Below are 13428 nucleotides of genomic sequence, written 5' to 3' on the forward strand. Positions count from 1 at the left end.
ACAGGAAGACAGTCGAAGAAACACTTCATTAGAAACACAAAGAAAAAGTTAAGAATAAAATGTGATTCCCTTGAGATGCATGCTGAGGAATCCCTGTGGGTATCTGAGTATGTCTAAGCTGGGAACACAAGAGTTTACTAGTTTGTACTGGAGAGATAAACGGTGACATCATCAGGGTGCTGAGGTAATTGGGATAAATGAGACTGTCCAGAGGAGAATTCACAGTAGAAGAAAAGATTCTTGGATAGAAAACTATAGAGCATTAAAGGGTAGAATGATGGAATGAAAAGAACGGGGAACCTCAGACAGATGAGCATTACGGAAGTACAAAGAAGACATTATTCTAAAAATTAGGTTAGCTGTGAAATAGTACGAAGAAGGCTTACAAGAGTTTGTGAATAGCTTTGGAGCTGGGAGGCAGGTACTGAGAGAGAGAGAGAGAGAGAGAGAGAGAGAGAGAGAGAGAGAGAGAGAGAGAGAGAGAAGGGAGGGAGGGAGGGAGGGAGGGAGGAGGGAGGGAACGCGCGCACTGAAGTACAAGTGTGACTGGGAAAAGAGGGTCAGTGACAGTCGTGTGAGTGAGGTTAGATCAACACTAACCTTCAAAACACTTTCTTCAACATCTTTTGAGATCATAATGACCAGCCATCCATAACCAAAAGCAAGAGGGAACAATGAGCCATTTAAAAGCTAATGATGTGACAGAGTTAAGACTTCAGTTTAACAATGCTAATCCTTCCATTTACATCTTTCCCCTCCACATAAATCCATAGATTTCTTTCAATGGTCATGCTACTATTGATCACAACAGGGAAGAAAAGCCATAGCATTCCAACTCAGTGATGGTGTGGCATTTCTTGCTAGCCTAATTTGAATTTGGCTGTTCTAGTCATATTAAAACCAAAATTCAACTAGTAGTTTGCTCCAACAAAATGATTTGAGAAAATGTCCCAATGTCTGCCTTAATAGGATTTGACTCTTAGCAAGAGAACATGAGTAGAAAGAGAAATAGGATAAAACACATACGAAAATATGGTAATTGTGTTTCTCATTAAAATATGAGTCTCATGTGAACACGGGAAGAATCAGCGAGCTATACCTTCATTTTTCCGAGACTTCACCAGTGTGACCTTGGTGGGTTTGGCGGGCTGGCTGGAGGCCACCGAGCGGCGGTCTGAGCGCGGGGACAGGCTCCTCTCTCTACTTGCACTTCTATCCCGTCCCCAGCTCTTCTCACTCCTTCTGTTAACCAAAGCGCCGCGGCCACTTCTTGGATCATGCACTTCCTCATCATAACTATCATCCTCATTATCAGACACCGGCTCAGGCTCTGGACGACTTACAGGGATCTGAACTTTCTTCTTCCTTCGGATGGTCTACAATAAAAAGAAATAATAAACTCAATGATATTCATGTACTCTCTATTCATAAGAGAAACAGACATTTTTCTTGATCTACACTAATTTAAATACAAAGGAAATAATAAAGTAGTCGCACTAATACATTTCCACAATGGCTGTTTTCTACTCTCTTAATAAATAGATCTGGCTAACCAACAGATTAAGAATATTAACTTGACTAAATATTTCCAGAATTTCTAACAATTTTCCAGGTGATAAGAATCAAAATCTTGGCCAGGAATGGTGATGCACACCTTTAATCCCAAGGCTACACAGAGAGACCCTGTCTCGAAAAGCCCAAAAAAAAAAAAAAAAAAAAAAAAAAAAAAAAAAAAGCGCCGTGAGCTTATGGGCGTGTGGAGTGAAGGACTGGGCCACACTCTAAGCATGTCACATATCTTACAGATACTCTGTAACCAAAACTACAACCTGCAGGCCTAACCTCACTCCTTAGTCAAAGTATGATAGTGCATCATTATCAAGATCTACAATTGTCCTCACAGACTGCTATAGGGCACATTAATTTATCACAAGCTAACACGTAACTTACTCTGTGGGAGCTCATGAACTCGGCATACTTCCCCAACACAAACTGCTGTTTCTGTGTTGGTCCAATTTATAACTTCTAGTGCAAGTGCAAGCTGGTTATGCATTCTTTCTGTGTTCCCTGTCCACGCACTTCTTTGTTCTAAGTTCAAGAACTGTGCGCATCTTCTGATTGTGTGGTTCTGTGATCCTGGAAGCCACTTGGCTCCCTCCCAACGGAACACTGGGTCTCCTCAGGGGCCTGTAAGAGCTTCTTGGGGAACACTTGTCTTCAGACAACTTTAGCTACTCAAACTTTTCGCTTATTTCTGATTTCTCTGTCTTCTTCTGTTTTCTGAACCACCAGCTCGCTCACGGCTTCATTTAAATGAATTTCTACTGGCTTCTTCCTCTCATCTGCCATGATAAACACCAGATGTGTTTTGACATAGTAAAACTTTTTATTGGGTAGGCCATCTATAAACTCACTCTACTAGCAGAATCCTCGCTACTGCTCAGCAATCCTATCACCTGCATCTTGTTCCCTCTCAACCAAAAAGCCGAATGCAGGTTGGTTTTGTTTCAGTCAGGCGCAAAGGTCTCAGTTTCTTGGCCTGCTTTAGAGTCAGCGTCCCTTTACTCCTATCCTCTTCTAAAATGCCTTCAGTTTCTTTAATGCTTTTTCCTTGTGCTCTCAGAGATCAAGTGGATCACCTCTATTATGAATAAAACCCTAGGTGTCAAAGTTTGTTCTCTTCGACACCCACTTCTAAGACAGGGCCTTCCCGTCAACATCCTATGTGACTTGTAGCTTTAATCTCTCCCAAATTACCTCAAATCGGCTCTGCCTAATAATTGCCTGATAATATTGTCTTGCTATTCCCTTCCGAATCATGTTATATTTCTTTCATGGCTAAATATCTTCTAAGGCCGAGTCAACACTAAACACTGCTGCTTCTTACTGCCCAGATTAGCCAGAGTGGGTCTTCTGGGAGAAAACAATATTTGAAGGTGGAGGACAAGTAGCAAGAGAAGCCAGTATGTGAAAAGGACAAGCAATATGCTTTTTAAAAAATTAAATAATTATTTATACAGTACTCTGTCCACATGTGTGCCTGCATGCCAGAAGAGGGCACCAGATCTCACTATAGATTGTTGTGAGCCACCATGTGGTTGCTGGGAATTGAACTCAGGACCTCTGGAAGAGCAGAGAGCACTCTTAACCTCTGAGGCAGCTCCCCAGCCCCCTGCAGTGTGCTTTTAGGAGGGACAAAGGACAGCTGCTTTCCTCCCTGTTTGTTTCACATCTACATAAGCTGGGCATGAGCCAGGAGGTGGTAGTGCACGCCTTTAATCCCAACACTTGGAGACAGAGGCAGGCGGATCTTTGAATTTGAGGCCAACCTGGTCTATAAAGCAAATGCAGGACAGCCAGGGCTACATAGAGAAATCCTGTCTCGAAAAACCAAAACCAACCAACCAAACAACCAACCAAACATAAGCTAGGCATGGTAGGGCATCCTGCAATCCCAGACTCTGGTTTAAGACACTAACTTAAAATGTGCTGTGAACAACTCTTTGCAGACAATCATGGCTTTTTATCCTCAACACATCACGGTTAAGATGGTAGATGATGTGGGGTCAGAGAAGGAAGGGAAAGCTTTCCCAGTAAACAAAGCTCATGGGAGAAAAGAGGACCACAGGCACTTTCACACTACTTGCGAAGGGCCAGGCTAACCTAAGTACATAAAAGAGAAAGCAGCATTAAGCCACAAAACTCCACATCTTCTCTTTTTATAAACAAAAAGAAAATTTCTATCTGAACGTAGATTAGATACACAGTACAGAAGAGTAAGAAGCACTCACTCTGCAACAACTAACTTTGGAAGTGACTTTTCGGTTCCTTAAAGGAAAAGGAGAAGCTGGCCTTGGTGTCCTCCATCTTTAATCCCAGCACCTGGGAGGCAGAGGCAGAAGGGTCTGTGTGAATCTGAGACTATCCTGGTCTACACAGAGTTCCAGGACAACCAAAACTACACAGAGTCCTTGTCGGAAAACAAAAGAGATAAAGGGAGGGGAAGGGTTGAGTTCAAGGGGTGGAGTGGGGGTTCAAGTACTGAACAAGTACCAACAGTCGCTGATACTTCTACTAAATTGAACATAAAAGATACTCACAATTTTTGCATTTTTCCCACTTTTCCTTAGCTGCTGAACAGCAAAAGCATGCTCAACATTATCCATTGAAACGCCATTAACCATTGCAACTCGGTCATTTTCCCTAAAAAGAAGGAAAAGAACACCAGAAAGACATGTTAAAGAAAAACATTAACACTCAAGACCTTCCTAATGTCTTTTTTGAATGACAAGCTAATTAATCTGCTTGTCTGTAGAGCAATGATAAAACAACATCAAATTTTACCATCAGGTCTTTCACCAGAGCATTTAACAGCTAACCACGGGACATCGGTTTCTTTTTCTTTTGATGCATCAGCAGTGTTTCCCCAAATGCCTGAATAGAGCAGGCACTACAAACAAAAAAGATCACTGGTAGCTGAATTAGAGCATTAGGTGACACTGAGTCACCCAGCTAGCAGAGATGCCACCATTGAACATTAAGTCTTTCTTCTTTTAAATGTCTTTGAATCCTTCTGATTAGAGGCTTGATTCTCCCTCCCTGCCTTTCTATTACCTGTATTGCACTCATCTCCTCGGCATTCAGAGAAGACAGGCCGCCTGTGAGAGGCCCTCAAAAGCCCACCTAAACTAGTTACAAGTTTTCTTTCATTCTTTTTACCATCAGCTACTTTCTATTTTAAAGTAAGTAGTAATACTTAGCTGCCCATTTGCATCACTTATGATTTGTTTGTTTTTCGAGACAGGGTTTCTCTGTGTAGCCTTGGCTTTCCTGGACTCACTTTGGAAACCAGGCTGGCCTCGAACTCCTGAAGATCCACCTGCCTCTGTCTCCCAAGTGCTGGGATTAAAGGTGTGCGCCACCACTCCTGGTGCTAAAGATTTCTTAAGTGTATGTTCAGTTAAGGGAAAAAATATTAAGTAAATACAGAAAAAGTTGGGTATAAACAATCTGGAATCACTACCAAAATAGATCTATGCTTGAGGTCAGGGACAATGCAGGAAGGTTGGGGGTGGATGGATCAAGACTTACAGAACGAAACCCCATACACTTACTGTAGCTGTCCTTCAGCTGGCCCTCCCTTCAGCACATCTGAAATCACTATAGAAGTTTCCCCACTCTGAAAATGAGGATTATCTCTTCCACCAGATATTGCGATTCCAAATCCAAATCCAGGAGCCTAAAACAGCAATCACAGTAAAATAGTTCTTTTAAGGGCAACAAAATTGCTCATTAAGGCATATATAATGTAGAAACTGTAGATTGTAATCTTATTGCTTTTTGTGATTTGTACTCACTTCCATGGGTACACATTATCTACAGGAATTGTGTTCTAGTAAATTATACCAGATACAACAACATTAAAAGTGTCAACTGCATAAATATTCAATAAGCACCAAATTGATTTTAAAACTCTGAACAGTAAGATCCTGAATTATTTTTGATTATCAGATGGGGTCCTGAAGGGACAAAGACTGACACCTGGGTCAAAGATGACACACTTAACTCATATACATACCATCTGTCATTTTACACAACACAACAGTTGCCTTTAAAATCAAGTATTAGGTATTTCAAGTTCCTCCAATTATTCTAAAACCTCAGAAGGAAATCTCTAGACAGTAACACACTTATGTCCTACATACATTTTATGTAATAGGAAATGCACCATTTAATCATTTATTCCTTATATTTTAACTAAATAAATTATAGTAAGCTACAAATTTCTAAAAGAACTCAAATTTCTTTAGCAGTGACTCAATGGCTCAGTACAGAAGAAAAGTCTGATATTTCTTGAGTGTTAGGACTGCACACAGCCTTGCTTCTGAGCATAGAGCATGTGTGCTGTATGTGCACTCTGTTCTGTGGATGCCACTGTGCCCAGGAGATGACAACACCTAAAACAACCCAGTTCAGATTCTGGGTGCTATTACAGGTGTTTTTTGTTTGGTTGGTTGGTTTTTTTGTTTTGTTTTGGTTTAGTTTTTCAAGACAGGGTTTCTCTGTGTAGCCTTGGCTGTCCTGGACTCACTTTGTAGACCAGACTGGCCTCAAGCTCACAGCAATCCTCCTGCCTCTGCCTCCTGAGTGCTGGGATGACAGGCATATGCCAGGATACCCAGCTACTACAAGTGTTTTTATTGTTCATATTTCTGCTCCTACAGACACATATTTCAATCATGGAAAACAAATATGTTACCATCATTTATCAGCATGTATGTATCAAATTAGTGTATCTTTGGATTATATTGTGTTAGAATGTTTGATTCTAAAACTTGCTGTTTGACCATGGATAGTTATACATATGAGCCCAGCACTGGGGAAGTGGAGGCAGGTGGATAAGAGTTCATGGTCATCTTTGTAAGTTCAAAGCAAGCTTGAGAAATAGAGACCTTGTCTTTAAAGAACAAAAACAGGAAATCACTGTTTGTGTTGCTGACTTCGATTCCACAGAAAACTGCTCAAGGAGTTTGGGGTTAGAATTAGAACAGAATGTCCAAATGGACAGCAATTGAGGATGACACCTGGTATTGACATCTTCCACATGTGTACATAAACACAATTATTTAAATAATAAAGATAATCTTATAGCTATTAATAAAGTACACAATAGCACTAGGTATCCCAATATACCAATTTTACCTCCTAGGCATAAATGCCTTCATTGTGTATTTATGTGGGGACAGGGCTGTGTTTATAACAAACTGTCATTGCCAAATTCCATATTGACAGTATATGTACACTGCTCAAGGGCATGCAATGAAGTGAGGGCTTTGACAATCACCAAGCCATGTACAAACATATTATGTCTTGACAGAGCAAGCTAATTTTAAAAAATGTATCCTTTTTATAAATTGCTAAACACTCTATTACATAGATATTTCACATCTTGTTGACCATTCATTAGCAAATGGGTATTTATGTTATTTCTACTTCTGGCTATTATAAAAAGGGTTGCTATGACTATTCACATTACATATTGAGTGGATATCTATTTTTGCTTCCTTTAGGCATATTTCTAAAAGTGGAATTGCTGGGTTACATAGTAACTATATAGTTAACTTCTGAGGCATTCTTTTTATTTTTCTGTTTTCTTATATTATGTACACTGGTGTTTTGACTGCATGTATGTCTGTGCGGGGGTGTTGGATCCTCTGGAACAGGAGTTACAGATAGTTCTGAGGCCATGTGGGTACTGAGAATTTAACCCAGATCCTCTGAAGAAGAGCCAGTGCTCCTAACTGCAAGCCATCTCTCCAGGCCCCTAAAGTGTTTTCTAGGTGGCCATGTCATTTACATTAATATCAACAATGTAAAAAGTGTCAACTTACCTACTTCCTTGTCAGCCCTTTCTACTACCTATTTTTTAAAACATTTATTTATTATGTATACAGTATTCTGCCTGCATGTATGCCTGTGTGTCAGAAGAAGGCACCAGATCTCATAGATGGCTGTGAGGCACCATGTGGTTGCTGGGAATTAAACTCAGGACCTTTGGAAGGACAGCCAGTGCTCTTAACCTTTCTCCAGCTCCTCTATTGTTTATTCTTACAGCCATGCTAACAGTTATGAAGGGAGAAGGCACTGGGTGTTGATTGTTTATTTCCTTGATGACTAATGATGCTGAGCATCTCTTCATGTGCTTACGGTACATTTCCAGACCTCTGAAAAACATCTAGTCAGATCTTTTGCTCATTTCTCATCTGAGTTACATCTTTGTATTACTGCATTGTAAGAGTGCAGGGACCAGACTTCAAATGAGGTCCTCCTTATCATTATATACCTTGTTCTCTTGTTCTGTTATCGGGTGTTTGTTTGTTTGTTTTTGAGACAGGGTTTCTCTGTGTAGCTATGGCTGTCTTAGACTTGCTTTGTAGACCAGGCTGGGTTTGAACCCAGAGATTTGTCTGCTTCTGCCTCTTTGAGTGCTGAGACTGCAGGCATGCACCACCAAGCCCAGCTATCATCTCCCTTTTTCATAAATGTTAAGATTTTTTTATTTTTGAGATAGGGTTTCTCTGTGTAGCCTTGGCTGTCCTGGACTCACTTTGTAGACCTCGCTGGCCTCTAACTCACAGAGATCCACCTGCCTCTGCCTCCAGTGGTGGGATTACAGGCGGGCACCACCATACCCAGCTTCATCTCATTTTTTTGATGGTGTCTTTTCAAATACCAACGTTTCCAATTTTGATTAGGCCCAATCTACCTGGTTTTCTCTTTTGAGTTTCTGACATCATATACAATAAAGCATTTCCTAATCTAAGATTAACATCGACTCTTGTGTTTTCTTCTTGAAGTTATAGGATTCTAGTGACACTTGGGCCTATGATTCATTTTAAAGTTAATTTTGCACATGGGATATACCAAGAGGTCCAAGTCCATCACTTTGTGGTTAAACTGCCCTCCTGGAGCCAGAAGATCCACTCTCTTTGAAAACTTTACCATAATACTTTAGTTTGAAACTAGAAATGCTTAACTAATTCCTGAGCATTACTTTTATTCTCAAAGGATTCTTAATATACATGCAATTTCTAAGAAAGAATGGCCGAAAATAAAGTGGAGTGTTCTGATGGAAGACGTACAGCACAGACTGCAACCTCCTAAATGTTAGCTAAGGGAGCACCCTCAGCTATGGTGACGATGAGCACTTAAAATGTAGTTGGTCTTGCCTAAAATATGCTCAAATTGTAAAATGCGCAGACATTTTTATAACAGCATGAGAAAAGGTATATAACTTTAAAAGTCTGATCACATATTAAAATATATTTTGATTGACTTAAATAGTTTATGAAAACTTAAACTCTCTCTGTGGATTGTATTATAGGGCTATAGGGCAGTGCTGCTCATCTCTTAGGAGTGGCTTTATGGACATTATTATTGGGTGTGAGTAAGGGCATACAAAGTGACTAAGATTTCCCACCTGAAGAGGTTATAATATACCACGCCGGGGCAGACTGCTGCATGAGCTGTGTTTAGCAAAAACCACAACATGTGAAACAGTCAAGCTTGGCTTATTTCTTCCTAATTCCAGGCTCTTTTGAAGGTGCTTAGCATGGAGTGAACATCCAGTAAGTAGAGCTGAAGACTGAACTAGACCCAAGCACTTAGGAGGCTAATGCACTAAGATTCCTGTGAGTTTGAGGCCAGCCCAGCGTACATATTAAATTCAAAGGAAAAGTACATAGTAAAACCCTGTCTACAACACAACACAACAAAACAAAAAAATAGAACTGGATTTCAATGATTTCTAGTATTCTGAGATATGCCAAGTTTCCTTTGAGAATACAAATGAAAGAACAAGTCCCATCATATGTTATTCTTGACAGTAAAGAGAAAAACTAAGAGAAAAACTTAGAAAAGTCATAGGACTTTAATCCATTTAAATGCTATGCCATTCATCTCATTATGGATTTGTCATTATTTGTATGTGTGTGTCATGTCCCCCACTTACTATTGTATCATTCATCACCACATAGTAACAAACATTTTCATTACTGTGTCAGAATTTCTTAGAAGTATAAAGCATCTCAAAATTGGTGCTTTTTAAAAATGGTGTTCTAAGCTTACCCTAAGCCAAAGGAATCAGAATCTTAAGTGAAAAGAGACAATCTAGCTGATTCTTCTTTCTTTGCAATAAACCTGGAAAGCCATTGCTCTAGGTCAATGTCAGCAAACTATGGTCCAAAGGTCAAATTTGTCCAGGTTGCAATTTATTCTGTTTGTTTTTATCGTGTGTACACATGCACACACGCATGTGTGTTACCCATACTGATGTCAGATATCAACTTTGGTGTTATTCCTTATTCCTCGCCTTTTTTGAGACAAGATTTCTCCCTGGCCCAGGGTTTGCTCATTAGGCTAGATGTGCTTGCCAGTGGGCCCAGTGCTGGGATGATACACACAGGACAACCCACCTAGGTTTTTTACTTGGGGCTGTCAAAACTCAGGTCCTCACGGTGCTACATCACCAACCACTTTATTAACTGGACCATTTCTTCAACGTTGCCCAATTATGTGCTTTTATACATATGGTTTTATTGGAACATAGCCATATTCATTTGTTTACCTACTCAGACTGCTTTTGCCATACAGCTATAGTGTAGTATACAGCCGTAACAAAGATTTATTGCCTGTAAAGCCCCATTTTATTAATTGTTATCTGGACTTTCCATAGAAAAGTTTGCAGCCCCTGCTCTAGACACTCTACGTTTTATTCCAGAGCAACTTAAACACCAAAGGATGCTGGTATCTGAAAGATATTGTGCTGTGGTCTCAAACTCAACTGATTTAATCTTTGGCAAGTTTTGCAACTTGCCTTGGAAAAGCTATCTTTTAAGAACTTTAAGAGGGACTGGAGGAGATGGCTCAGTGGTTAAGACCTCTTGCTACTCTTCCAGAGAACCCAAGCAGTCCCCAACACCCTCTTCTGGACTCCACAGACATGCATACTCACAAAGCAGGCATGTGCGCGCGCACACACACACACATACACACACACACACACAAAACCACGTCATTGAAGTTCAAACAACAGCTACTTTAAAAAAAAATCCCTTCATGTTATACTGTACTCACACGTATCCATCTGTCTACATACATTACTGGCTATATCCCACATGACAGAGAACAGGAGAGACGGATGGTGGTGGCCCACGCCTTTAATCATAGTGCCTGGGAGGCAGAATTTGAGGCCAGCCTGTTCTACAGAGCAAGTACCAGGACAGACAGGGCTAAATCAAACCAAAAACAAATCTTTGGGGGGAGGGGAAGAGATGGAGAGTGAGAACATGAGGTTTTGGGTTTTTGTTTTTTGGTTTGTTTGTTTTGTTTTTGAGATTGTGATCTCAATATTATATATCCTAAATCTACTCATTTTCCTCCCATTTTGATTAACTTCATTTTTTTTATATATTCCATTTTGTAGGAAAATACACTAAATTTTCATTTTCTCTTCATCTGTTGATGAAAAACTAAGCTGATTTCAATTCTTTGCTATAATTAAAAAAAAAAAACAGCAACAGACAGAAGAGTACAAATATCTCTATGGTAGGGTATTAATGAAGTCCCTTAAGTAGGTGCCCAGGAGTGAAATAGGTGGGTCGTTTATTAGGTAGCTTTGTTTGTTTTAATTTCTGAAGAACTTTCCAAACTGATTTCCATAGTGGCTGTATTAATTTGTACCCCTAGCAACAGTGAATAAAGGTTCCTTTCTCTCCCCACATCCTAACATTTAGTGTCAGATTTATTAATGATAGCCATTCTGATTAGCATGAGGAGTGTCTCAAAGGAGTTTTAACTTGCATCTCCCTGACGGCTAGGAATACTGAACACTTTTAAAATACTCACTGGCCATTTGGGTTTCTTTTTTGAAAACTATTCAATCCATTTGCCTATTTGTTGGCTGGCAGTTTCATTTCCTTTCATTCCTGCGATTATCTGTTAAATTCTGCATATTAGCTCCATGTCTGCAGTGCAGCTGTAAGCACTGTCCCCCATTCTGTCTGTGGGTCCTGCTGATGGGTTCCTCTGCTGTACAGACATCTTTAGTTTTCATGTAGACCCATCTGTTGGTACTTGGGGTTAGTTCCTGTGCTTTTGGTATTCTGCTTGAAAAGTTGTTGCTTACTCCAGCGTCTTGAAGGTATCACCTGTGTTTCCTTCTAAAACTTTTAGTGTTTCAGGTTTTAAATTCCGATCCATTCTGAACTGATTTTTATACAGGAAGATAAAAGTCCAATTTCATTCTTCTGTGAATAGAATACCAGTTTTACCAACAGCATTTGTTGAATACGCTGTCTTTTTATTTAATGTATGTTTTTGCTTTTCTCAAAAATTAAGGAGCTGCGATTCTGATGTTTTACGTATGGGTTCTGTTCTATTCCACTGGTCTTTCTGTCCGTTTCTATGCCAGTACCAGGCTCTTTATCACTGTAGCTGCGTAGTCTAAAAGCCATGCACTGTGATACCCCCAACGCTATCCTTATTTCTTGGGCTATCTGTAGTCTTTCTGGTTTCATATGAACTACTGTATTGTTTTTCTACCCTTGTGACATGGAAATTTTGCCAGGCATTGCAGTACTCTATAAATTAGTTGGGGTACTGTAAACATTTTCATCATATTAATTTCTGCCCATCCAAGAACGTGGAATATTTCTCCATCAACTAGAATCTTCTGTGATTTCCTTTTTCAATATTATTAAGATTTCCCAGCTGGGCGTGGTGGCGCACGCCTTTAATCCCAGCACTTGGGAGGCAGAGGCAGGCAGATCGCTGTGAGTTAGAGGCCAGCCCCGTCTACAAAGTAAGTCCAGGACAGCCAAGGCTACACAGAGAAACCATCCCTCAAAACACAACATCAACATAAAGTATGATGCTAGAGCTGGGGAGATGGTTTATTTGGCAAAGTATCTGCCACATAAGCATGGGACTCTTAGTATGGATCCCAAGACTCACATAAAACCTGGGTGTGGCAGCTGTGTGCCTATAACCCCAGTGTTGGGAGGCAGTGAAGACAGCAGGTGCTTGGAGCTTTTTTGCTCTGCCAGTCTAGTAATCTGTGACTGATAGGGCCAGGAAGAGGCCATATCTCAAAAATCAAGGTGAGAACAGCTGAAGAAGACACCCAACTCAGGCCTGCAAGCCGAGGTGGGGACCGACATGCGTGCGCGCACACGTGCACACGCACGCACGCACACACCCACACACGATACAACAAAAGTTTTTAAAATATTCATCTCTGTACTATTTTTTTGATATTATTAGAAATTCAAGAATAAGGAAAACACTAGAGTTCTGTGTCTCGTTAGCTCAAGGAAAATGGAGCAAGATTTGGAATGTTAAGGAAACAGCATGGTCCTGCCACTGTTGGCAGTGTCATCTCAGCAATCTAGGTGGGCAGTCCTCAGGTAAATAAGGCAGTGTGATGGCTGCAGTCCTGACTGCTTTGTCCAGAGGCTTAGGAGATGCCAGTTCCCCAGGAGGGTTCATGGGAGGTAAACAGATAAGAGGGCTATGTCAATTTCACAGCTCTTTGGTTTCCAAAAGGTGTTAAGTGTTGTGCTGGGAACAGGCATTGAATTGCCTCTGCCTCAGCAAAAAGACACCTCTCACTTCTTCACCTCCTTCCCTGAAGGAATAACTTTTCCTCTTTTCCTCTCTTTTTTAGATATTTTTCCTAGCCTTATAAGCTTTATTATTAAAGACAACTTGAAAATAAATAAAAACATCACACACCCAAATGACACAAACCCAAAGTCTAACCAACTCAATGACAGTGCTCCAACCAGCCTTTCACTCTTACAAAGTTTGCAGCAGAAAAGTTTAAAATTCCAGTGTCTGCAAGTGCAATTGCTTTCTTTCTTTCTTTCT

The 13428-nt window shown here is 40.4% G+C and overlaps 1 protein-coding gene across 7 annotated transcripts in view; it reads right to left on the bottom strand.

Annotated features, from left to right (window-relative positions):
- The window catches only part of TJP1 (tight junction protein 1), a gene marked incomplete at its 5' end in the record, with an annotated part of 244602 nt that overhangs the window by 47832 nt on the left and 183342 nt on the right, over positions 1-13428 (bottom strand). For all 7 annotated transcript variants that reach the window (XM_084765546.1, XM_084765545.1, XM_084765543.1 and 4 more), the window contains 3 exons: positions 1100-1376; positions 4101-4203; positions 5115-5239. In XM_084765546.1, coding sequence (XP_084621672.1) covers positions 1100-1376; positions 4101-4203; positions 5115-5239 — 505 coding nt within the window. The remainder of the gene's footprint in view (positions 1-1099; positions 1377-4100; positions 4204-5114; positions 5240-13428) is intronic.

The sequence above is a fragment of the Acomys minous genome, assembly GCF_964271855.1.
Source record: "Acomys minous genome assembly, chromosome: 2".
NCBI lineage: Eukaryota > Metazoa > Chordata > Mammalia > Rodentia > Muridae > Acomys > Acomys minous.